The sequence below is a fragment of the Mytilus californianus genome, unplaced genomic scaffold (assembly GCF_021869535.1).
Source record: "Mytilus californianus isolate M0D057914Y unplaced genomic scaffold, xbMytCali1.0.p SCAF_11, whole genome shotgun sequence".
In the NCBI taxonomy this organism is placed as follows: Eukaryota; Metazoa; Mollusca; class Bivalvia; order Mytilida; family Mytilidae; genus Mytilus; species Mytilus californianus.
Window position 1 is genome coordinate 32,944,699 of NW_026262593.1, and position 27,138 is coordinate 32,971,836.

Below are 27,138 nucleotides of genomic sequence, written 5' to 3' on the forward strand. Positions count from 1 at the left end.
AGTGATCCGGCGGCGGCGGCGTTAGCCAACTTCTTAAAAGCTTTATATTTTAGAAGGTGGAAGGTCTGGATGCTTCATACTTTGTATATGGATGCCTCATGTTACGAAGTTTCCGTCAGTCACATGTCCAATGTCCTTGACCTAATTTTCATGGTTCAGTGACTACTTGAAAAAAAAGTTAACATTTTTTGTAATGTTAAATTCTCTCTTATTATAAGTAATAGGATAACTATATTTGGTATGTGCGTACCTTGCAAGGTCCTCATGCCCATCAGACAGTTTTCACTTGACCTCGACATCATTTCATGGATCAGTGAACAAGGTTAAGTTTTGGTGGTCAAGTCCATATCTCAGATACTATAAGCAATAGGTCTAGTATATTCGGTGTATGGAAGGACTGTAAGGTGTACATGTCCAACTGGCAGGTGTCATTTGACCTTGACCTCATTTTCATGGTTCAGTGGTTATAGTTAAGTTTTTGTGTTTTGGTCTGTTTTTAAAGGCAGTGCTTTAATGCCTTTCTAGTTGCCGTGTTAATCTTTCTTTCCGCGATATCCAACTTATCTACGTGGGGGGTCATTAGGCTCCAAGTAGATCCGGAAAATGTTGATTCTCTCCTCTTCTTATTGTGATATTAAATGTTTTTTGTTTCATTTCATTTACATTGGAAAATAGAGAAACGATCATTGTGTTTTGTTAGTTTTAAAAACTTTTGATATATTTGAATTTTACATTATAAGCAGTCAACCGATTGACAAACTAGAATTATTTGAATTCCGTGTGGAAAGAGGTCGGGTTAATTTCGAGTGTTATCTGCAAACTAGTTGTTTATAAATCATTTCAGTCGTTGATATAATAATTAAAGGTCGACTGAACATGAATTATATTATACAATTTAAAGCGCATTTCTGTTTATGCACGCGAACCCGTCTAACGTTATTGTTATTTCGCAGTTATATAAAGTAGCAAATTATCGATCCTGAATAGGTGGCGCCGTGGTAGCCGATCCTGTTCTTCAACTTCCGGTTTCTGCACTGTGCAACTAAATTAACGATGCCAAGTACTTGTTGTTGTGTACCTGGATGTCATTTAAGAGGAGGACATGCATTTCCAAATGACTTAAAAAGGAAGGAAAAGTTGGATCAACGCCATGGCCCATACGCAGATTGGACGAGAACACGATGAAATCGTGGAGTCCATCTCAATCAGCTGTTGTTTGCAAGGCAGATTTTACTGAAAAAGACTACGTGCAGGAAACTATTCATGGTAAAACTCTATTTTCTTTTTAAAATATATAGTTATATCCCCGAGGAACCAGTAATGACGCACTTTAGGTTGTTTTGTCTCTGCATATAATCTACCATTTAAAAGAATTAGAAAAACGGAATGGAATAAAAGATTGGTAACTTGTTATTATATTTCAATCATTAAACAGTTGATATTTGAAACAGTAATAGCAATAAAATTCATGTTTGCTAACATTACAAACGGACTGCCAACTAATGATGGGTACCAGTAATGACGCACTGTAAACAAACCAGTAAAAACCACTTGCACGTAACTGATAATCGAAAAATTGCTTCAATCCGGATTCTTTAAAATTAAAACTGTTGAACAGATTCAATTTTATTAACAACTTTTGATATTTCATTCACTTTAATGATCATGATGATTGTAACACCAAATTTTTAATCAATTTAAATGTAACCTATATTTTGGTATATATTTGTTCAAAATTTATGAAAGTGATATACATATTCCATATATTTGAAAATATATAAGTAATTGCAATCTTAAAACAACATTGACAATAATACATTTATCAATGTATTTCATACATTGAATTAAAAAAATCGACAAAACCATAGAAAATTATATAAGCGACGATCATTTGTTCTACAGTGATTCCCGCTTAAATGTGAAACCATGTCACATGACAGTCACGTGATTTGAAAAACACAAAATGGGGAAGCATACGGTTACATACTTTTCTTGACCAAAGTGGAGATAGGACTGATAATCTTTCGGGGAAGGGTAGAATTTTTTTGACCTTAATAAAATGGCGGAAATTGCATTGTCTTTAATATTTTAAGCAATAATAACATTTCTGGGCAGAGTTTTAGGCATCTTTGTTGTAGTAAGATGACCTTCAACATCATGTTATGAACAGCAAATGTTAATGGCCTCACGGCTTTTGTTTAGAAATATTAAACCGTTAACTAAATCGGTGCGTCATTTCTGGTCCGCGTCAAAACAGGTACCAAGACGATATATGTAATCGCCATGCGAATAAACCAAAGTCTGTTTACAACCGCAATTATCGTTTTAGAATAAAAGGGGGTGGTTAATTCAAGACGTCATAATTTTTTGGATTACGATTCAATGTGATCTGTTTGAGATTTTTTGATGCTTGCTACAATTATAATGATTTCTTACAAGAGGTATATCATACTGAGAATTATTTTAGCAGTAATTATGCTAATGTAGTAACGACAGGAATGCATAAACTATGCCTCATAGACTTTCTTGAAAAATATCAATGACAATGTTAACAGGAACAAAACAATGACATGCTCTCATCTATATTATAGTTATTTAGGTACAAACAATGTATGTTTGTTGCATACGTCTCTCATTGTTTGTCCTTTGGATTTACATAACATACATTTTGATGTACATTGATTCAGGCTAACATAGTTTTATCCAGCTTGTAATGAATAAATCTAGTTAATATTTTGCCAGGTAGTACAAAGTATGCATTGCTAATGGAAGTTCATTTAATTATCAAAAAACTAATGTTTTATAACCTTTTTCAGGGCGCAAACCCACCATACAGAGACTTAAATCTACTGCCATTCCCAGCCTATTTTCCTTGACCAAGCAAGAGACTGAATCGTCCGCAAAAAGAAAAATCAGGGCAGTTTCCTGTGAAAACAAAAGAACTAAACCTGATGAATATTGTAGTAGAAATCTAGAAGAAAGTTTTGATTATAAAGTTGGTTTTCCTGAAGAAGTCATTCATACTGCAGACAGGATTTATGACTGTCCACCACCAACTGCCGAGCTAATGTTGAGCTTCACAGATGGAATTACGCAAACACCATCAATGCCTATATTTTCAGCAGAGAATTTTGAAATGAAGACACGTGACACAGCCATGCATTTTTATACCGGTATTAGAGTTGTATACTAAATTTTTATTTGTTTTCACCACACTTGGTCCAGCAGCACATTGTTTGAGATACATATATTTTCAAATTGATAGGGTGTCATTTGAAAATCAGTTTTTTATGACTTTGATGAAATTGAGGCATTATACAACCAACTTTGAACTGTCTAGATTCTAGATTGAAACTAGTGTTAAGAATATTGTGTAAACATGGATTGTTTTTATGTCTAAACAGTGGCGTGAGGCTAACACTTGGCCATTAAGTGGTTTAGTCAGGTATTTTTCGCCATCCAACTTCAAATTAAAGTTTCCTACAACTTGGATTATTATTGACAGCACAGAATATCCCGTGATAAAACCTAAAGCTCCTAGAGCTCAGGCAACCTTTTCATCATATAAAAACAGAAACACTGAAAATACTTGTATGTTCGACACCTGGTGGTTTAGTCAACTATGTCTCTAATGCATATGTTGGTTGTACCAGTGACTGTGAAATAGTTGAAAGATGTAGAATAGTTCAATTATGTGATCCAGGTGACAGTGTGATGGCAGACAAAGGTTTAAATGTGCAAGATTTGTTTGCTCACTTTTTTTCAAAAAAAGAAACAGAATTAGTTCCAAAACTCTTATACGGGATAGAAAAGTCTCCAATTAACACGTGCACATAGAGCTAATTATTGGACTTGGCAAAACATACAAAATTCTAATAAATCCTATGAATGGAACTGAAACAAAACTTTCATCTGAAATAACATTGAGTTGTTTTATGTTGTGTAATTTTAGAACTTGTATTGTGCCAAAGGATGCATAAATAAAAGTGACGCAATGAAGTTTGTTCTGATATATATATATAAATATTATTTACAATTACATGCACATGTAAATTGTAATGCATATAAAAATAAGGAGATGTGGTATGATATTCAGTGAGTTTATCAAACCAAAGTGCATAAGAAATGGGTTAAGCAGTTACAGGTGTTACTGTCACCGTACAATCTCCAACAACATGAACAATTAGAAAAACTTGTACCGTGTAAAAAATTTCAGAGATCTTACAACTAAGTTTGACTTTGGTGAATTGTTTATATCTGTTGATGTAAATATAAAAAAGAAGATGTGGTATGATTGCAAATGAGACAACTCTCCACAAGAGACCAAATGACACAGAAATTATCAGCTATAGGTCACAGTACGGCCTTCAACAATGAGCAAAGCACATACCGCACAGTGAGCTAAAAAAGGCCCCGAAATGACAATGTAAAACAATTCAAACAAGAAAACTAACGTCCTAATTTATGTACAAAAAATGAACGAATAACAAATATGCACCACATCAACAAACGACAACCACTGAATTACAAGGCTCCTGACTTGGGACAGGCACATACATGTACATACAGAATGTGGCGGGGTTAAACATGTTAGCGGGATCCCAACCCACCCCCTAACCTGGGACAGTGGTGTAACAGTACAATATAAGAACGAACTATAAAAATCAGTTGAAAGAGGCTTAACTCATCAGATGGATAAATACAAATACAAGTGGACGTGGCCGGGTAGTTGTACATCCAAACAACAAAAAGACACTTAAGTACAGATCTGAGAGTACTCGCATTTACTGACAGCTAGTTCAAAGCCACTAACAACTGATAAAAAAAATCTTGCATCTAAGACTAAATTATCAATCCGTAAGCTCCCTTTAGAATTTTATAAATTTTAGATTTTACATTTCTGAGTTGTGGGGTTTTATTCATTAAAAAAGGGGGGATTTTCCAGTTTTTGGACAACAACTCAAAAATGCTTTAAGCAGTTCGCATGAAACTTTGGTGAATTATTTATAGCTATTGATGTAATCTCCCTATTGATTTTCATAAATTTCAAATATGACATTGAGAAGAAATTGAACTTTATTTGTTTACAGTCTGGCAACAGATTTATTAAGTATTGCGCAACAGCACAGTGTATTGCACAACAGCAAGAAATCTTTAATTGAATATAAATTCAATTCATATAACCGATTTCAAGTTCTTTGACTACATTTATTCAGAAACTATAATATGTCAAATATTTAATTACAATCCAAATTCAGACCTGTATCAAGCTTGAATATTGTGTCCATTTTTGCCCCAACTGTTCAGGGTTGGACCTCTGCAGGTGTATCCAGCTGCGCTCAGCGAATCAGTTTATTTCTTAATTAAGAACTCCTTTTTGTCGAGCCTGGACTTTTGTCGCAGAAAGCTCGACATAGGGATAGTGATCCGGCTGCGGCGTTAGCTAACTTCTTAAAAGCTTTATATTTTAGAAGGTGGAAGGTCTGGATGCTTCATACTTTGTATATTGATGCCTCATGTTATGAAGTTTCCGTCAGTCACATGTCCAATGTCCTTGACCTCATTTTCATGGTTCAGTGACTACTTGAAAAAAAAGTTAAGATTTTTTGTAATGTTAAATTCTCTCTTATTATAAGTAATAGGATAACTATATTTGGTATGTGCGTACCTTGCAAGGTCATCATGCCCGTCAGACAGTTTTCACTTGACCTCGACCTCATTTCATGGATCAGTGAACAAGTTTAAGTTTTGCTGGTCAAGTCCATATCTCAGATACTATAAGCAATACGTCTAGTATATTCGGTGTATGGAAGGACTGTCCAACTGGCAGGTGTTATCTGACCTTGACCTCATTTTCATGGTTCAGTGGTTATAGTTAAGTTTTTGTGTTTTGGTCTGTTTTTCTTATACTGTATGCAATAGGTCTACTATATTTGGTGTATGGAATGATTGTAAGGTGTACATGTCTGGCGGGCAGGTGTCATCTGACCTTGACCATAATTTCATGGTTCAGTGGTCAAAGTTAAGTTTTTGAGTTTTGGTCTTTTTTTCTAATACTATATGCAATAGTTCAACTATATTTGGTGTATGGAAATATTTTATGATCTATTTGTCAGTCACACAGGTTTTATTTGACCTTGACCTCATTTTCAAGGTTCATTGCTCAGTGTTAAATTTTTGTGTTTTGGTCTGTTTTTCTTAAACTATAAGCAATAGGTCAACTATATTTGTTGTATGGAAGAATTGTTAGCTGTACATGCCTGCCTAGCATGGTTCATCTGACCTTGACCTCATTTTCATGGTTCATTGGTCAATGTTTAGTTTACTTGGTTAATGTTAAGTTTATGTGACAGTTGTAATAAAGCTTTATATTTAAGACTATCAACATAATATCAATGATTAGTAAAGAAGGCGAGACATTTCAGCGTGTGCACTCTTGTTTTTATTATGTTTTGGTCTGTTTTTCTTAAACTATAAGCAATAGGTCACTTATACTTGCTGTATTGAATGATTTTAAGGTGTATATGTGTCTGGCTGGTACCATCGGACCTTGACCTCATTTTCAGCATTGGTCAATGTTAAGTTTTCATGGTTAAGTTTGTTTCTATGATACTATAAGCAATATGTCAACTTTATTTAATGCATAGATTGATTGTAATGTGTACATGTCTGTCTGGCATGATTCATCTGACCTTGACCCCATTTTCATGGTTCATTGGTCAATGTTAAGTTTCCTGGTTAAGTTCGTTTCTAAGAAATTATAAGCAATAGGTCAACTATATTTGGTGTATGTAATAATTGGAAGGTGTACATGTATTTCCAGTTTGATTTATCTGACCTTGACCTCGTTTTCTTGGATCATGTTAAGTTTATGTGATACTTGTAGTAAAGCTTTATATTTAGGACTATCAACATAAAATCAATGGTCAGTAATGCAGGCGAGACATTTCAGCGTGTGCACTCTTGTTATTTAATCACATCATCCATGATGCTTTGATTATATCGGGTAGACAGTCTTCGGTGGTCATCTCGGTGGATAATTAGATAGCATCTTGTCTAAAATAAGCACGGAATGCTATAACATTATATTGTTAATTGTTTCTTTTGGAATTTTTGTAATTTGGATATACGTTTGAGTACGTTATGAATAAAATATGAGAATTTAGGTCAAATCGGTGAACATAAAACACTAGGTAGTTGTATCAGTAACATATGGATAAATTGTCAGACGTTATCTCTTAATCATAAAAAAAGCTTTTGTCAAAGCGTAAATTAAACTCGGCCCTGTTATTAGTAAAAAATTGGAAAATGGAAACAAATATCTTCGAATTTGCTCTGGATACTGTCTTTAAATCAACCAAAAGCGTCTGTCCAAGTTTTATAAAATTCCATGAGGATAAAACAAAGTTATTGGTGTCTAAAAAAGATTTAACAACCGAGATTAAACCTACATGTTGACGACGCCGATGATGCAGGATGTCCTGCTTCTGCGATAAAAAGTCACATACTCGAAAAATTAACCAGCAAATGATATATCATAATGGCAAAAATGGTCAATTGACTCTTTATAGTTTTTTGCCCTTGGTGAAATTTTACTCATTCCGTTAGTGGAAACTTTAGTAGATTGGAAATTGTAAATAACAAACAAAAAAAAAAAAAAAAAAAACCAGATTAAGAAACAAGATCTACAAATTAGTTACAATCGTCAGCTGATTCCTTATATAAGTTATTGACCTTTAATGAGCAATTTTACCTAATTTTATGTTTTTAGCTATAATCATGAAAACTAAAATAAAGACAGATGCTTTGAAATGCAAAAATAATCAGCTAGACAAGATATACAAATAAATTATCATGGCCAATATCAGGCTCATTCGACGTCTGATAGTGTTTTGCTCTTGCATTATGATTTGAAATCATTTTTGCGTTGCTTTTATTTACAGAAACTAGAGTAGACAGAGAGAAATTATAATTGTGATCGAATTCGTCATTCGAATCGTTATAGTAGTAATTGCATATAAATGATGATTTTGACCAATTTTAGTGTCTTTACCTTATATCACGAAAACTGCCAGGTTCAAATAAAATAGATGCTATAAAGCAATAGTATGTTTCTACTCGGAAAATAAGTGTTAGAAAACTCAATGGCAAAGACAATACTTAAAGACAAAATTCTACTATTCTGCAGTAAATAATATCAATTGATATGTAATCATATTTTATAAGTTCAAATCATTTAAATGTTAAAAAGGAGGAGCAGATCCAGCCCCCTCTCTTCCTTATGACCAACAATTTCTGTTTTTGGTACATTTCTCAGATGTTTGACTGAAGTGTTCCCCCCGATGAAAATCGACTTATTACAAAAAGTAAAATACCAAAAATACCGAACCCCGAGGAAAATTCAAAACGGAAAGTCCCTAATCAAATGGCAAAATCAAAAGTTCAAACACATCAAACGAATGGTTAACAACTGTCATATTCCAGACCTGGCACAGGCATTTTCTATGTAGAAAATGGTGGATTAAACCTGGTTTTATAGCTAGCTAAACCTCTCACTTGTATGACAGTCGCATAAAAATTCCATTATATTGACCACAATGTGTGAACAAAACAAACAGACACAATAGGTATAAATGTCAAAATTAGGGGTACATGAAAATTGACTTATTACAAGAGTTGTAGCCTCTAAATCATAACTTTGACCAAGTTTTTAAAAAATCTGATTATTACCGCTTAAAGTATAATGTAAATAAAGGTATTTGGATTAGCAAAAATGATCAGCAGGCAAGCCAAGATTTTCGCCCACACAGTTTTGAATCAACACAAACAAGAATACACGCGTTGCCGTGTTACGCATATCCCCATCGAAGATTCAAAGTATCGGCAAACAGGAAGTAGGTGTCTATAGACTGGAAAGTGCTCACACGTTACAACTCACCACTGTCAAGCTGGTGACCAAATATGAAATCATCCTGTTTTAAAGCACTAAAATATAGACAAATGTTTGATGAATATTTTTAAGTCCATCCAACATATTGAAAAATTTAAAGTATCGGGAAACAGCAAGTAGGTGCCCGACAACTCATCACTGTCAAGCTGCTAACCAAATGTGAAGTCATTCTGGTTAGTAGTACCCGAGAAAATTATGACGGAAATATTTTTGGACGAATGGACAGACAGACAAGGCGAATGCCTTATAGGATTTGATTTGATTTTTGATTTTTTGTGTTTTAACGCCACTTTTAAGCACCGCTTTTGGGCTATTTCGTGGCGGCCAGTTTTTATTGGTGGAGGAAGCCGGAGTGCCCGGAGAAAACCACCGACCTACGGTAGGAAAACTGACAATCCTAGTCAATTAAGATTGGAGTCGAGTGCACCCGCACGAGCGGGGTTCGAACTCACAACCTCAGTGTTGACTGGCTAGTGATTACAGTAGTAACTACTTAGACCACTCGGCCACCGAGGCCCCCTGCCTTATAGGACAGATCGTATAAATAATGCACAAATGTCAGGAGCCTTTTATATCTGTTTTCTAAATCGTACTTGGTATAGGGTTAGATTTTAATTTCCATCAATGCTAATGAGTGAGATATTCTTTTTCATTGTTTTTTTTTTCTTTCTTGCATATATATATCCATTCAATTAGAAAAACCTGGGCACCGTGTAGCAATCGTCTTAGTTGAATCCTGCGGTACCCTTGAATGTAAAATAATTTTATGACCCAAACCAATTTATATCAGCAATTTATATTATACGGAAATTTCAATGGCAGTAAAATCTCATAATAACACACAGAAGAGTTTATACAGGAGTTACATTGCTTAAAAATGGTCAAATTGTCATGCATTGAAAATGTAGCAACCAAACACTTCTAATATCACCAGAAGAAAACAGTCTTAAACAATGAGTATGATACATTTTAAAAGAGGGGTCTTTGCCTGTACCTAGAAGGCTGTACTGACCATATGCTGTTCTTTGCTGTTTATTTTTTTTTTGTATGTTTGGCTGTTTTTTTCCAGCTGAGTCGGGTGGTAATTCTGTATGTAATAGATACCATCACTTGCTTTATCTGAGAGCATTCTACTCACTAGTGTACCGATTGATGGTCAACTAAACGATAACTATTTATTAAGAATATTGATAGACGAGGGAGAATTGCCTCCAATGCCTCACTGCGAGACAAAACGGGATATGAACTACTGTTAAATGTGAAAACCAATTATTATTCTATCATCTTGTATGGGAAAGGATTTATATAGGCTGATCACTTTGTTTGAATATAATTGATTTGAACAATAAAATATTCGAATTGAATTGAATTGTGTTGTACTGTTTTATATTTTTGGCAATTACTGTTTACCCTATTAATGTATTATGCTTTATCGAATAAAGAAATAAATTACAAGCAACAAGAATGATGGCTTATAATCGAGAATTGCTGTTTCAGGAATATAGTCGCATTTAGATTATAATACAGAAAAAAACCCATCAAAAGCCTACAGAACTAAAATTTTTATATAAAATATGTAAAAAAATAATTAATAGATCATAGAAGAAAGTATAAATTCAAACTTCTAGAGGAAATTAGATATGATTGGCTGGCGTTAAGGTGATGTTGAAATTGAGACTATTTGACGTTTCTTGAATGTCCCATAGGTATCTTCCGGCTCTTTATTTTTCTAAAATTACAATTTTGACGGTGTTTTTTTTTTTACAATTAAGAACCGTCATTTATCTCTGCTGTTTACATGAAATGGTACAAATATTTGTCATTTTTTGCTTTTTCTAAAAACCGTAATATATAAAACTATTTCTGTTTTCAAGATATAAATTTTAAAGTATAATCAGTCTTTATTTCGCACTTTTATTATTAACATGTTTTAAGACATGTCATGTCCTATTTGAGACTTTTACCAAACATTTGAGTAATGAATGTCTCTTTCAGATTGCTTGTTCCTTGGTTTATATGAGGTCTCTTCCAGATTGGTTGTACTTTGGGTTGTATGAGGTATCTCCCAGATTGGTTGTACTTTGGGTTATATGAGGTATCTTCCAGATTGGTTGTACTTTTGGTTATATGAGGTATCACCCAGATTGGTTGTACTTTGGGTTATATGAGGTATCACCCAGATTGGTTGAACTTTGGGTTTTATGAGGTATCACCCAGATTGGTTGTACTTTGGGTTATATGAGGTATCTTCCAGATTGGTTGTACTTTGGGTTATATGAGGTATCTTCCCGATTGGTTGTACTTTGGGTTATATGAGGTATCTTCCAGATTGGTTGTACTTTGGGTTGTATGAGGTATCACCCAGATTGGTTGTACTTTGGGTTGTATGAGGTATCTTCCCGATTGGTTGTAATTTGGGTTATATGAGGTATCACCCAGATTGGTTGAACTTTGGGTTATATGAGGTCTATTCCAGATTGGTTGTAATTTAGGTTATATGAGGTATCTTCCAGATTGGTTGTACTTTCGGTTATATGAGGTATCACCCAGATTGGTTGTACTTTGGGTAGTATGAGGTATCTTCCAGATTGGTTGTACTTTGTGTTATATGAGGTATCTTCCAGATTGGTTGTACTTTGGGTTATATGAGGTATCTTCCAGATTGGTTGTACTTTGGGTTATATGAGGTCTATTCCAGATTGGTTGTACTTTGGGTTATATGAGGTATCTTCCAGATTGGTTGTACTTTTGGTTATATGAGGTATCACCCAGATTGGTTGTACTTTGGGTAGTATGAGGTATCTTCCAGATTGGTTGTACTTTGGGTTATATGAGGTATCTTCCAGATTGGTTGTACTTTGGGTTATATGAGGTATCTTCCAGATTGGTTGTACTTTGGATTATATGAGGTCTATTCCAGATTGGTTGTACTTTGGGTTATATGAGGTATCACCCAGATTGGTTGTACTTTGGGTTATATGAGGTATCACCAAGATTGGTTGTACTTTGGATTATATGAGGTATCTTCCAGATTGGTTGTACTTTGGGTTGTATGAGGTATCTTCCAGATTGGTTGTACTTTGGGTTATATGAGGCATCAACCAGATTGGTTGTACTTGTGTCATATGAGGTATCTTCCCGATTGGTTGTACTTTGGGTTCTATGAGGTCTCTTCCAGATTGGTTGTATTTTATGTTATATGAGGTCTATTCCAGAATGGTTGTACTTTGGATTGTATGAGGTATCTTCCAAATTGGTTGTACTTTGGGTTGTATGAGGTATCTTCCAGATTGGTTGTACTTTGGGTTATATGAGGTCTATTTCAGATTGGTTGTTCTTTGGATAATGTGAGGTATCACCCAGATTGGTTGTACTTTGGGTTATATGAGGTATCACCCTGATTGGGTGTAATTTGGGTTATATGAGGTATCACCCAGATTGGTTGTACTTCGGGTTGTATGAGGTATTACCAAGATTGGTTCTATTTTGGGTTATATGAGGTATCATCCAGATTGGTTGTACTTTGGGTTGTATGAGGTATCTTCCAGATTGGTTGTACTTTGGATTATGTGAGGTCTTTTCCATATTGGTTGTTCTTTGGGTTATATGAGGTCTCTTCCAGATTCTGGAAAATTTTTTCTAATTGTGATCACTGTTTTATTATAAATTTGTTTTTGAAGCATTCTCTGAATTACTCATGATTGACTATTTTTCTTATACATCAAAATTATGTAAAATGTACAACCAATAATCAATCTGTCTTTTGATTCAATCGTTTTCTCGCCCCCTAAAAAAGTCCAAACAGGTGAATAGCGGCCTTGGAATACTACAAAGGTTCAATTTGTGTTCTTCTTTCGTCAAGAGTGGAGAAATATAGTATTGCACGAGATTTTGTGCTGGAATCTGTTTTATGTGTTTCCTGAGACTACTATAACACATATAGTTACAGTAGTCTCAGGTGTATCCAAACACTTGTTAGAAGTATACCGACACTTTCTGCCTATATATCGGGTTAATATTGGAAGTGTCAGCGGGATATTCATTAAACAAAAGTATATCTATTAAAAGTATATAAATGCTTGCCATAGTATCAGGATAATAAAAGTATACCGATTGTTGGAATTGATATCATGATGCTTGTTATAAGTATCCTGATGCTTGTTAAAAGTATATGTATACCTATTGAAGGTATATGGATATACAGTTTATTACTATAGAACCATCCTTATTCTGAAATGATCCCCCACTCATATCTAATAGCATCAAAACGGAATAGGCCTTTGCAAAGACTGACCGAGAAACTTGCAACCTTAGTTTACTACCTCAATTGACATTTACATTTAAATAATGCGAGAATTAGCCAACATATATGTCTAACGTAGGTCACCAATCAATTGACCTATGCAAATTTTTAATTTTTAACCTTAATAGTAAAAACAAAAGAATGCAGCTGTCACATTTGAATATGACTTTCATCTTACAAGAAATCGATGGTAAAACACTAAGTAAAGTTGATGCATTTACCGTGAACCTCGGTGATATGCACACGCATGTATGACTGCCATGATAATGACATGACATGGATTGGTTACTAAAATCAAAATGAATACAAATATTTTCTGTAATTACGAAACGCTACTATTTGATTCCATACATCGATGTAATTACAGTTTATGGTAAGATTTATCACCATTACATACCGTGCACTGTGCAAATGTATATATATTTTCATATTGTCACGTTGAAAAAAAATCGGGAGATTTGATTTTATTATTTTGAAAGTGTTTGGTAGTGACGGATAGCGAGTAGCTTCGACCGTAATAAGATCATTATCATTTTCCGTTTTTTTTTTGTTTTTTTTTTTTGGTGCTCGTAACTGTGATAGGTACTAAACTTGCTCGATCTGTGCCGATGATGTTCTCTCACTAAATAATACAAAATTTGGTGACTATGTTGAACGAATCTATCCCATCGAACTAGAGATAAAGGATACTACAGATACAGTTAAGTCTGCCTCATATCTTGACTAACATCTAGAAATTGACAATGAGGGTCGGTTGAAAACAAAACTTTACGACAAAAGAGATGATTTCAGTTTCCCAATTGTAAACCTTCCATTTCTAAGTAGCAACATTCCAGCAGCGCCGGCACACGGAATATATGTCTCCCAATTGATACGATATTCCCGGGCTTGTGTTTCCTATCATGAGTTCCTTGATAGAAGATTGCTGCTCACAAGGAAGCTATTAAACCAAGAGTTCCAAATGGTGAAGTTGAAGTCATCCCTTCGTAAATTTTACGGACGCCATCACGAGTTGGTTGACCGTTATGGAATAACCGTTTCACAGAAGATATCGGATATGTTCCTTATGTCGTAACTACAATACCCTCCCTTTTCACGAATGTGACTTACCGAATTAGACTATTTACCGGATTTGTAATAACATAAGCAACACGACGGGTGCCACATGTGGAGCAGGATCTGCTTACCCTTCCGGAGCACCTGAGATCAACCCCAGCTTTTGGTGGGGTTCGTGTTGCTTAGTCTTTAGTTTTCTATGTTGTGTCATCTGTACTATTATTTGTCTGTTTGTCTTTTTATTTTTGGCCATGGCGTTGTCAGTTTGTTTTCGATCTATGAGTTTGACTGTCCCTCTGGTATCTTTCGTCCCTCTTTTTTATCAACTGCAACGGATATTTTCCTGAGGTCCGCATTAAGTACACAAGTGCATACCAGTCTAGCTATGCAGTAAGGAAAATTCCTTTTCGTGTGGGGTGGGTTCCATAAATGTATCCACATTTGCATCATGATATGCTATTAACATCTTGCTACTTACTTTACACTTCAACTTCAACAACGTAAGTATTGGGGCATTAGCTATCAAATGCATGTTCACCGATTTGATTCAAATTCTCATATTTGATTTATAACATACAAAAACGTATATCCAAATTAAACAATTACAAATGCATAGGCTCGATGATATGTATCAACAGTTCGTGTGTATTTTTGTCTAGTTGTCATCTAATCGAGCATCTAATTAACCATCGAGATGACCCCCAAAAACTGCCGACGGTAAAAAAAACCCGATATAAAAAAGAATATAAATATAAACTGATAGCGACCACGTGCAATTGGATTTTTCTAGGTCTGCTTCATTTCATATTGTAGGTTAAAAAGTAAGTTTATCATCGTTTTTACCTGTATAAGAATGATTTTTTTTTGTGGATCAAATCAGTCAACCAAATGATTCATCCTTGTTTCCCTTTCAAGGTTGACATTCTTTTCCTTTTAAATGATGAATGTATGCGTAACCCATCTCTAGCTAAGGGGTCAAATCGAAGGTCACATGCATACGGATTCAATAACGTGAAATTATTCAATGCAAGGGAATAACTCATCAGCGATGTTTCTTGGCTTATTTTGACAAAATTGAACCAAATTGGCTGGGAAGTATTATTTCACATATCACTTTCATTAATGATTGAACAAAAATTGAAAATGCGAGAATTAGCCAACACATATGTCTAACATAGGTCACCAATCATTTGACCTATGTAAATTTTTAATTTTAAACCTTAATTGTAAAAACAAAAGAATGCAGCTGTCACATTTGAATATGACTTTCATCTTACAAGAAATCGATGGTAAAACACTAAATAAAGTTGATGCATTTACCGTGAATCTCGGTGATACGTACACGCATGTATGACCGCCATGATAATGACATGACATGGGTTGGTTATTAAAACCAAAATGAATACAAATATTTTCAGGAATTACGAAACACTACTATTTGGTTTCCATATATCGATGTTATTACAGTTAATGGTAAGATTTATCATCATTACATGTGTAATGTACTGTGCAAATACATATATATTTTCATATTATCACTTTGAAAAAAATTCGAGAGATTTGATTTTATTATTTTGAAAGTGTTTGATAGTGACATATAGCGAGTAGCTTCGACCGTAATAAGATCATTATAATTTTTCCGTTTGTTTTTTTGTTTTTGTTTTTTTTGGTGCTCGTAACTGTGATAGGAATTACACTTGCTCGATTTGTGCCGTTTTTTATTAACGGCAACGGATATTTTCATGAGGTCCGCATCAAGTACACAAGTGCATACCAGTCTAACTATACAGTAAGGAAAATTCCTTTTCGTGTGGGATGGGTTTCAAAAATGTATCCACATTTGCATCATGATATGCTATTAACATCTTGCTACTTACTTTACACTTGAACTTCAACAACGTAAGTATTGGAGCATAAGCTATCAAATGCATGTTCACCGATTTGATTCAAATTCTCATATTTGATTTATAACATACAAAAACATATATCAAAATTAAACAATTACAAATGCATAGGCTCGATGATATGTATCAACAGTTCGTGTGTATATTTGTCTAGATGTCATCTAATCGAGCATCTAATTAACCATCGAGATGACCCCCAAAAACTGCAGACGGTAAAAAAAAACCCGATATAAACATGAATATAAATATAAACAGATAGCGACCACGTGCAATTTTTTTTTCTAGGTCTGTTTCATTTCATATTGTACATGTTGTAGGTTAAAAAAGTAAGTTTATCATCGTTTTTACCTGTATAAGAATGATTTTTTTTTGTGGATCAAATCAGTCAACCAAACGATTCATCCTACTTTCCTTTTCAAGGTTGACATTCTTTTCCTTTTAAATGATGAATGTATGCGTAACCCATCTCTAGCTAAGGGGTCAAATCGAAGGTTACATGGAGACGGATTCAATAACGTGAAATAATTCAATGCAAGGGAATAACTCATCAGCGATGTTTCTTGGCTTATTTTGACAAAATTGAACCATATTGGCTGGGAATTATTATTTCACATATCACTTTCATTAATGATTGAACAAAAATTGAAAATGCGAGAATTAGCCAACACATATGTCTAACATAGGTCACCAATCAATTGACCCATGTAAATTTTTAATTTTTAACCTTAATAGTAAAAACAAAAGAATGCAGCTGTCACATTTGAATATGATTTTTATCTTACAAGAAATCGATGGTAAAACACTAAGTTAAGTTGATGCATTTACCGTGAATCTTGGTGATACGTACACGCATGTATGACTGCCATGATAATGACATGACATGGGTTGGTTATTAAAACCAAAATGAATACAAATATTTTCAGGAATTACGAAACACTACTATTTGGTTTCCATATATCGATGTTATTACAGTTAATGGTAAGATTTATCATCATTACATGTGTAATGTACTGTGCAAATACATATATATTTTCATATTGTTACTTTGAAAAAAATTCTAGAGATTTGATTTTATTATTTTGAAAGTGTTTGATAGTGACATATAGCCAGTAGCTTCGACCGTAATAAGATCATTATAATTTTTCCGTTTGTTTTTTTTTTTGTTTTTTTTTTTGGTGCTCGTAACTGTGATAGGCATTACACTTGCTCGATTTGTGCGGTTTTTTATTAACGGCAACGGATATTTTCCTGAGGTCCGCATCAAGTACACAAGTGCATACCAGTCTAACTATACAGTAAGGAAAATTCCTTTTCGTGTGGGATGGGTTTCAAAAATGTATCCACATTTGCACCATGATATGCTATTAACATCTTGCTACTTACTTTACACTTCAACTTCAACAACGTAAGTATTGGGGCATAAGCTATCAAATGCATGTTCGCCGATTTGATTCAAATTCTCATATTTGATTTATAACATACAAAAACGTATATCCAAATTAAACAATTACAAATGCATAGGCTCGATGATATGTATCAACAGTTCGTGCGTATATTTGTCTAGATGTCATCTAATCGAGCATCTAATTAACCATCGAGATGACCCCCCAAAACTGCCGACGGTAAAAAAAACCCCGATATAAACATGAATATAAATATAAACAGATAGCGACCACGTGCAATTGGATTTTTCTAGGTCTGTTTCATTTCATATTGTACATGTTGTAGGTTAAAAAGTAAGTTTATCATCGTTTTTACCTGTATAAGAATGTTTTTTTTTTTGTGGATCAAATCAGTCAACCAAACGATTCATCCTACTTTCCCTTTCAAGGTTGACATTCTTTTCCTTTTAAATGATGAATGTATGCGTAACCGTTCTCTAGCTAAGTGGTCAAATCGAAGGCAACATGCATACGGATTCAATAAGGTGAAATTATTCAATGCAAGGGAATATCTCATCAGCGATGTTTCTTAGCGTATTTTGACAAAATTGAACCAAATTGGCTGGGAATTATTATTTAACATATCACTTTCATTAATGATTGAACAAAAATTAAAAATGCGAGAATTAGCCAACACATATGTCTAACATAGGTCACCAATCAATTGACCTATGTAAATTTTTAATTTTTAACCTTAATAGTAAAAACAAAAGAATGCAGCTGTCACATTTGAATATGACTTTCATCTTACGAGAAATCGATGGTAAAACACTAAGTAAATTTGATGCATTTACCGTGAACCTCGGTGATATCTACACGCATGTATGACTGCCATGATAATGACATGACATGGATTGGTTATTAAAACCAAAATGAATACAAATATTTTCAGGAATTACGAAACGCTACTATTTGGTTTCCATATATCGATGTTATTACAGTTAATGGTAAGATTTATCATCATTACATACCGTGCACTGTGCAAATGTATATATATTTTCATATTGTCACTTTGAAAAAAAATCGGGAGATTTGATTTTATTATTTTGAAAGTGTTTGGTAGTGACATATAGCGAGTAGCTTCGACCGTAATAAGATCACTAAGGGGCCTCGGTGGCCGAGTGGTTTAAGTAGTTACTACTGTAATCACTAGCCAGTCAACACTGAGGTTGTGAGTTCGAACCCCGCTCGTGCGGGTGCACTCGACTCTAATCTTAATTGACTAGGATTGTCAGTTTTCCTATCGAAGGTCGGTGGTTTTCTCCGGGCACTCCGGCTTCCTCCACCAATAAAAACTGGCCGCCACGAAATAGCCCAAAAGCGGTGCTTAAAAGTGGCGTTAAAACACCAAAAATAAATAATAATAATAATAATTATAAGATCACTATCCTTTTTCCGGTTTTTTTTTTTTTTTTTTTGTGCTCGTAACTGTGATAGGAATTACACTTGCTCGATTTGTGCCGTTTTTTTTATTAACGGCAACTGATATTTTCCTGAGGTCCGCATCAAATACACAAGGACATACCAGTCTAGCTATAGAGTAAGAAATATTCCTTTTCGTGTGGGAAGGGTTTCAAAAATGTATCCACATTTTCATCATGATATGCTATTAACATCTTATTTGATTTATAACATACAAAAACGTATATCCAAACTAAACACTTTCAAATGCATAGGCTCGATGAAATATATCAACATTTCGTTTGTATTTTTGTCTAAATGTCATCTAATCGAGCATCTAATTAACCATCGAGATGACCCCCAAAAACTGCAGACGGTATAAGAAAAAACCCGATATAAACATGAATATAAATTTAAACAGATAGCGACCACGTGCAATTGGATTTTTCTAGGTCTGCTTCATTTCATATTGTAGGTTAAAAAGTAAGTTTATCATCGTTTTTACCTGTATAAGAATGATTTTTTTTTGTGGATCAAATCAGTCAACCAAACGATTCATCCTACTGTCCCTTTCAAGGTTGACATTCTTTTCCTTTTAAATGATGAATGTATGCGTAACCCATCTCTAGCTAAGGGGTTAAATTGAAGGTAACATGCATACGGATTCAATAACGTGAAATTATTCAATGCAAGGGAATAACTCATCAGCGATGTTTCTTAGCTTATTTTGACAAAATTGAACCAAATTGGCTGGGAATTATCATTTCACATATCTTTTTCATTAATGATTGAACAAAAATTGAAAAATCATATCTTATTTTTTATTTTCTCGTAGCTAATGATGCCCCTTTAAATAAGTTCATCATAAATACCAGGCGTGTCGTCTACAAAAGACTCATCGGTGACGTTCGAATAAAAAAAAAGTAAAAAAAGGCAAAATAAGATACTCAGTTCAAGCATTAAGGATCCAAAACTCCGAAAGGTTTTGCCAAATACAGCTAAGGTAATCTATTACTGGGGTAGAACATCCTTTGTATTTAAAAAGAAATCAAAGTTTTGTAAACAGATAATTTATAATTATGACCATACTAATGATCGTAATTCATGTCAACACATACCACATTCAAATACATACAGCTAGCTACGAGATTTGACAATTTCCATTTTATGTATTTAGACCTGGGTAGCTGAAATAGAGTCTACGAGCACCGACAAAACAGAACTTTTACTTTCAAATAAGGACTATGATAAAGATGTTTTGTCCGGGGGGAACCTAAAAATCGACTTTGAAGCACGTACACCCAGTAGCACAGCTCCAGTAGGGAAAATTACAATAGAAGGACAGGGTCCACCATCAACAGGAACACAACAACCAAATCAACCAACGGATAATTCAACAGTACCACCAGTTTCGACAAAGAATTCGACAGTATCACCTGTTTCGACAAATAATTCATCAGTTCCACCTGTCCTGACAAATAATTCAACAGTACCACCTGTTTCGACAAATAATTCAACAGTACCACCTGTCCTGACAAATAAATCAACAGTACCACCTGTTTCGATAAATAATTCAACAGTACCACCAAGTCATTTTGTAAATTTGACTCCACCATCCGGAGTTGGTAAGCATTACGTATATAGATAAAGAAGTATAAATTGAATTATTGAATAAATGTAATGAACTTGCCAGCAATTTGCATGCGCTTTAGGTTAATGTCGATTAAGCGTTTCTTTATGATACTAAATTTATTTGCATATTTTGACTTGAGATTTCAGTTAATGCATTATGTTACTGTTGTAAGAATAATGTTTTGGTGTGCCAGTTGCAATTTTTAAAAATAAGACTTAACTTAAGTTAGTTGTCTATGTGCTTCGTACCATATCATAATAATTATTACAGTTTGCTCTTATGTTGTGCTGTTACACCACTATCCAAGGTTAGAGGAGTGGAAAGACCTCACAAACATGTTAAACCTCACCACAGTATTATGTGCTTGTCCCCAGTCAGGAGCCTGTAACTCAAAGATAGTCGTTGTTTCATTTCTGTCATATATGTTTTGCGTTAATTGTTTTCTTATAAATCGGCTGTTGGTTTTCTTTTTTATTTTTTGGATTGTCCTTTTTTGATAAGTCGAGGCCTTTTAAAGCTGACTTTTCGATATGGTTAATTAACATTTTGCTCATTGTTAAAGGCCTTACGGTGACACATTTTGCTCACATTCACGTCATTTGGACTCTGGTGGATAGTTGTCTCATTGACAATTATACGATATCTCCTTATTTCTATATATATATATATATATACACTGTTCATGCTAGATTCCGGATCCAAAACCATTCTGATTTCTTAATCTAGTAGTTGGCAATTGCAAGCGACATACAAAAACACGTACCTTATATAATATTATAGATTCAAGTAAAAAATCACCGTATTCCTAATGTGCCTATCCTAAGCTAGGAACCTGTAATCCAATGGTTGTTGTTTGATGCTGTCTGTTTTTACGTTTAATGATGTAGTATAAACCAGGATTTTTTTTTTCTTAAATTGTTTCTACATTTTGTCATCTTTGGACTTTTATAGCTACTTATACAGGTATGGAATTTGCCCATTGTTTTATCAATAGTTTACGATGTTTAAAAGTCAAAGACTTGTTTATGTCCGTCGGTTATCTGGATTGATATCTTATTAACGTTTACCCCATATCGCGTCTTAAATCATGAGTTCATAAATTAAGAAATTATTAAGAAACTAAGGTTCAATTCCCTCAGACAAAGTTGCTTTTAGATGGATTTTGGCTATTATTTTAAGGTTCTTTTTGGTCTTAAAGATCTCCAACTGTTTCGGGTCTTGTATATTCTAAAGAATTCAAATTTTCGATCGTTCCTGATGAGGGTAAATCCAGAAAAGAGCTTTGGACACTCGACAGTTTTAAAATTGTCCGTTTATAAATTTTGAAATTATAAAGAAACTAAGGTTTCAACTCCCTCAGGCAAAGTTGACCTTAGATGGATTTGGCTATTTGTTTTAGGTATTTTTGTAATATAGCTCTTCAACTGTTTCGGTACTTATACATCCCTTGGATTTCAAATGTTTGGCTTTGAGCGTTCCTGATGAAGGTAAATCCAGAAAAGCGCTTCGGACGCATGAAATTATTAAACGTGTTGTTTTCAATTTTTTACATCACTGGATCGATAACTCTGCTGGTGGACTATCAGTCCCCGAGGGTATCATCAGTTCAGTAGTCAGTATTTCGGTACTGACATGATTTATAACAAACTTTTCTAAAATTGTTCGTTTATAAATTTTGATATTATAAAGAAAAATCCAGAAAAGCGCTTCGGACGCATGGAATTATTAAACGTGTTGTTTTCAATTTTTTACATCACTGGGTCGATACCTCTGCTGGTGGACTATCAGTCCCCGAGGGTATCATCAGCTCAGTAGTCAGTATTTCGGTACTGACATGATTTATAACAAACTTTTCTAAAACTGTCCGTTTATAAATTTTGAAATTATAAAGAAACTAAGGTTTCAACTCCCTCAGGCAAAGTTTACCTTAGATGGATTTGGCTATTTGTTTTAGGTATTTTTGTCATATAGCTCCTCAACTGTTTCGGTACTTATACATCCCTCGGATTTCAAATGTTTGGCTTTGAGCGTTCCTGATGAAGCTAAATCCAGAAAAGCGCTTCGGACGCATGAAATTATTAAATGTGTTGTTTTCAATTTTTTAAAGTGTTGTTTTCATTATTAAAGCATATTATCAATTTTCGTTTGTTCTCCAGGACGATCTAAGATGAAATATGACTATGGTAATGCCATGGGACTTTCCATCCTATTTTATGATGCTCAGAGATCTGGTAAACTTCCTAGTAACAACCCAATCTTATGGAGAGGTGATTCTGCAATGGGTGATAATGGGGATGGACACGACCTAACAGGAGGCTGGTATGATGGCAAGTATATATTTTTTACATGAATGAAAAACTCCGAAAGAGTCATTCGCGTAGCAGGGAAGACATTACCACTGTTTCAAAGTTTGATATAATGGTTTGCACTGAACAGAAAATATGAAAAAAATAAGGAGATGTGTTATATTTGCCAATGAGACAACTATCCACTAGAGTTCAAATCAAGTAGATGAAATGAAAAGTCTACATAAGACGTATATTGATTAATATTTACGGAAGCTTTGCCCTTTTGAGAAATGCATGATTATCTTCTTTTGGATAAACCATATACTACGTTGCCTTTTCACAGAATGTCATATCGTGTTAAATAAACTGTTTTAAAGTCATATGAAACGAGTTTCTTGAAATTTTAATGTTATCGAAATTATTGAACCAATGCAGTCATATATACTAAACTAAGTCTTGCATGCACGTTTTTTTAATATATTTATCACACATCTACTTCGTATTATCGACAAATGATATTTCATTTAGTGGTTGTTCATCGTAAGCTTATTAATTTTCGAGTTTGTTGCCGAAGTTTACCAGATTGTGACATTGATAAACAATAATAACAGAGCGCGTGGAAAACATGACAGATAAGTGAATTGAAAAAGCCATTTTTTTTTATATTTTCCATGCGTTCCCATTTATTAATCAAACTATTCCATAACAGTTGTTAAATGATTTGTTTTATTAAATTTGTTCTTTAAGAATCTGTTATTACTATTTAACCTCAAGAGCACGTTTATTTACATTCTTTCAACACGCAGTGGGAAATCTAGTGACAAAATATTATCTCTCCTGTAAACACTGAAAACTAGATCTTCTCAATGTTTATCCCATTTTAGCAAGGACGCTATCAATTATGGATTCACGGAAAACGTTCTGGTAAATAGTAAAAATAAAAATAAATTTAACTAAAAAACAAACTTCCACTCAATGTTATCATTTTCCTCCTTAAGTAGCAAACGACGAGTACAGCAGGCTATAGATGCTTGGGAGAAAAATTGGTTTAAAATGTTGCTATACGAATAAATTCCTGGAGTACCAATTCAATTTATTTTTCACTGTATGTATACCTCTTTGGAACATGCTAATTATTCGTTTATATATACAGCTAGATCAGAGAAAGTCATGGAAAAAATTCCAAAGGAATCGATTGATATGCAGCAAAGATTGGCACTTTTGAAATGAAGTTACTATGCAAAATCAAACAGACCTTATCTCAATGTAAACATTGAATGCGAATAGATCGAGAAGACCGCAAATACTTGTATAAAACTCGAGACGACCTTTTCTTAAAATTGTATACAAAATAGTAGAAAGATACCTACTTTATAAAAATAGTTATCTTTAATTTTTTTAACCTGCACAGACAGACTTTTAAATGTATATATTCATGAAAAGACAACAGTTCTCCATTGAATGTACATGTGACAAGAGCAAACCGGTGTGCTCGATAACTTAGGAGTGAACAAATAAGCATACTTTGGGAACTTGTAACATGCTAAGGAATTTTTGGAACACTCAGAAAATTAGTGACCCGAAAGATCTTTAGATTTTGTATGCACATGATTTTTTCCAATTTTTTTTTATCAATATGCAGCAAAGATAGGCAGTTTTTAAATTTCAGTTTCACAAGCTTCTAAAGCAATTATCTCGATTAATATTGAACATAAAACATCGTGTATTTGCATGTATATTTCTAATGACACAGTTTAACAAATAGTTTCTTTAAAATGTACAATTATTGTTCACTCAGAAATAACTTTTGATCAGTATCGTCACCAGTATTGTTTTATTATTGACTTTCTCGACACTATCATAAGAAGAGTGAATTTTCTTTTGTTTTCGTTCACTGGATATCCCACTGCACGGGTTTCCCATTGCACTTGCGCTGTGCGGTGGATAAAGTCATAACGAGAAGTCTCGTAGTTAAGGTCACTGCATACGGGAAAATATCGGCAAATTAGTATCTGGGAATTCAATAATTCAATATCCGTAAATTTATGAAGAATTTGATAATGTAAAAGATTTTCTATTAAGAATAAGGTGGCGTTCACTTCTTTTAAAGTGAAACCTAGCCGTTCAAGTATATAAAACATATTCAACTTTTTTTGCGTTCACGCTTATATATTTGTGAGTTTTGGAAGTGTCTATGGGCCATTCGATATCCTCGGAATCAAGATTCTCGGAACGTCTCGAAAATTTTCGATCCCTTTTACAGGTTGTTATCTATATCTTTGATACGGTCCCTCTATGGCTATGCTACCACGTGACATTTTATATTTCAACAATCAAAGTTCATTTGTAGATCGGAAAGTAAAACAATAAAGATTAGGTTGTAGTCAAAAAATCTTTTTGCTTTTTGACAAAACATATGTGTTTTAATAATGCGAGTGTTTATTAAATATCAAGTATAATGAAAAAGCAATTATATAATTCATGCTTTGAGACGATCCCAGTACGCGTTGTGTGTGTAGTATTTAATACAGCGTTCTGTTGTGCATTGTGACAATAAACCTGGGAATAGTTTATTGATATATAATGTCCCAGAATAAACTGATTATTTCTGAACGTTTATCATTTGATATTTTGTATTTCAATCTTAGCATGGGAAAATGTCGGAAAGCATGCAGAAAATTTAGAAAACGATATATTTTGTTATAAATATTTATCTAAGGCCGGAAACACAGTGGTTGGAAAGCAGAAAGATAATTAAACAAAAGGATTTTTCTGTAAAAAGTATCTAATTTCTTTAATAGATACTACCAGACCAAGAGAATATTCAGTATTAAGTTTTAACTGAGACTGAATTTATTCTTAATAGAATATAATTAAAATTGTCATATATACGTGCATTATGTCTCACAGGTTTGATCAGTCATTACAATAATGAAAATTATATGCAACGTATGAGCACCACTGAGCAGGGATGCGTACTCAAAGTTAGCTAAATATCTAAATTCTAAACGGTTGTGAATGAAAAAATACTTGCATGGTTTCAATTCACAAGGATTTTAAATCACGAAAAAACGTAATTAATATTTTACAATAATCATAACAAAATTTAATTACTATGTTAATTAATTATACTGTTTTAGTATGGATTGATGAGTCTCTGCTTTTATTTTATATAGCAATATATTCATATAGTGGAATGTTAGACTTTAAGCAGAGATTGATTTGATAAATAAAATGTCCATCCGTAAATACTTGACGTTTGTGTTTATTGATATAATATTCAAAATTTTCGGGAAATAAATCATTAACAGGAATGTATGTTAATTATAAAATTTCAATTCTTTTTTTTTTTGTTTGTCTTAATAATTCAACCTTATAGCATCTAAATATTTGCACTATGGTACAATTTTGAAAATTGTATTCATTGTGTTGATCAGCTATCCTACACGTCTTGGTTCATTCACATTATACATCACCCTGTTCACAAAAATTCCGGATTAAATGGCAATGAATACGGAGTAAAAACACTTGAGGTATGTGGTTTGACATGCGAATTCAACTATTAGATTAATATATATGATGACGCAAATGCGTATACTTGTTTAGAGTATCAGTGCGTATGCTTTCTATTTACTATTTCTTGCGCAAAAAAACCACGTGCATGCATAAATATTAATTTCACTTGTGAATGCAAATTTTCGCTTTTCTTATCTAAATTCAGGACACGTCAGTAAGAGCTTGACTTTCAAGCAAGGTCATCATTACTTGCGGTATTCTGACTCTAGCTCTTTCTCTTTTCTTTTCTTTTTTGAGTCACTGTCCTATTATAAACTTTGACATTTTCGAAATTCTAAGGATTTTCTACCCCAGAAATAGATTACTTTAGATGTATTCGACAAAACCTTTGTTTCGAAATTTTATGTCCTGAATTCCTTTCAACTTCGTACTTTATTTGGCCTTTTTAACTTTTTTTTTATTCGAGCATCACTGATGTTTCTTTGTAGACTTAACTCGCGTCTTGCGTACAACATTTTAATCCTGGTATCTTTTTATATCTACATATCTTTTTATATAAATTGGTTCTTTTGAGAGTATGTTCAGGTATTCATAAAACTTCTGAAAACAACATATTCTTCAAAACCAAGTTTTCCTGTAAAATAT

At 33.7% G+C, this 27,138-nt stretch overlaps 2 protein-coding genes across 2 annotated transcripts in view; both read left to right on the top strand.

Annotated features, from left to right (window-relative positions):
• The first annotated feature begins 865 nt into the window (after positions 1-865).
• On the top strand, positions 866-3,999 carry LOC127719930 (uncharacterized). The gene is made up of 2 exons (XM_052226305.1): positions 866-1,266; positions 2,817-3,999. Exons 1-2 carry the CDS (start codon positions 1,182-1,184, stop codon positions 3,191-3,193), a joined length of 462 nt encoding a protein of 153 aa, XP_052082265.1. The 5' UTR covers positions 866-1,181; the 3' UTR covers positions 3,194-3,999.
• A 13,049-nt stretch (positions 4,000-17,048) lies between these two features.
• The window catches only part of LOC127719931 (endoglucanase A-like), a 28,100-nt gene continuing 18,010 nt past the window's right edge, over positions 17,049-27,138 (top strand). Inside the window, exons 1-3 of the mRNA XM_052226306.1 lie at positions 17,049-17,191; positions 20,234-20,681; positions 22,846-23,016. Coding sequence (XP_052082266.1) covers positions 17,117-17,191; positions 20,234-20,681; positions 22,846-23,016 — 694 coding nt within the window. The 5' untranslated portion in view covers positions 17,049-17,116. The remainder of the gene's footprint in view (positions 17,192-20,233; positions 20,682-22,845; positions 23,017-27,138) is intronic.

Coding starts and splice junctions, on each gene's coding strand:
- LOC127719930 (XM_052226305.1), top strand. CDS start 1,182: ATGAAATCGTGGAGTCCATCTCAATCAGCTGTTGTTTGCAAGGCAGAT. Junction 1,267..2,816: donor CGTGCAGGAAACTATTCATG/GTAAAACTCTAT, acceptor AACCTTTTTCAG/GGCGCAAACCCACCATACAG.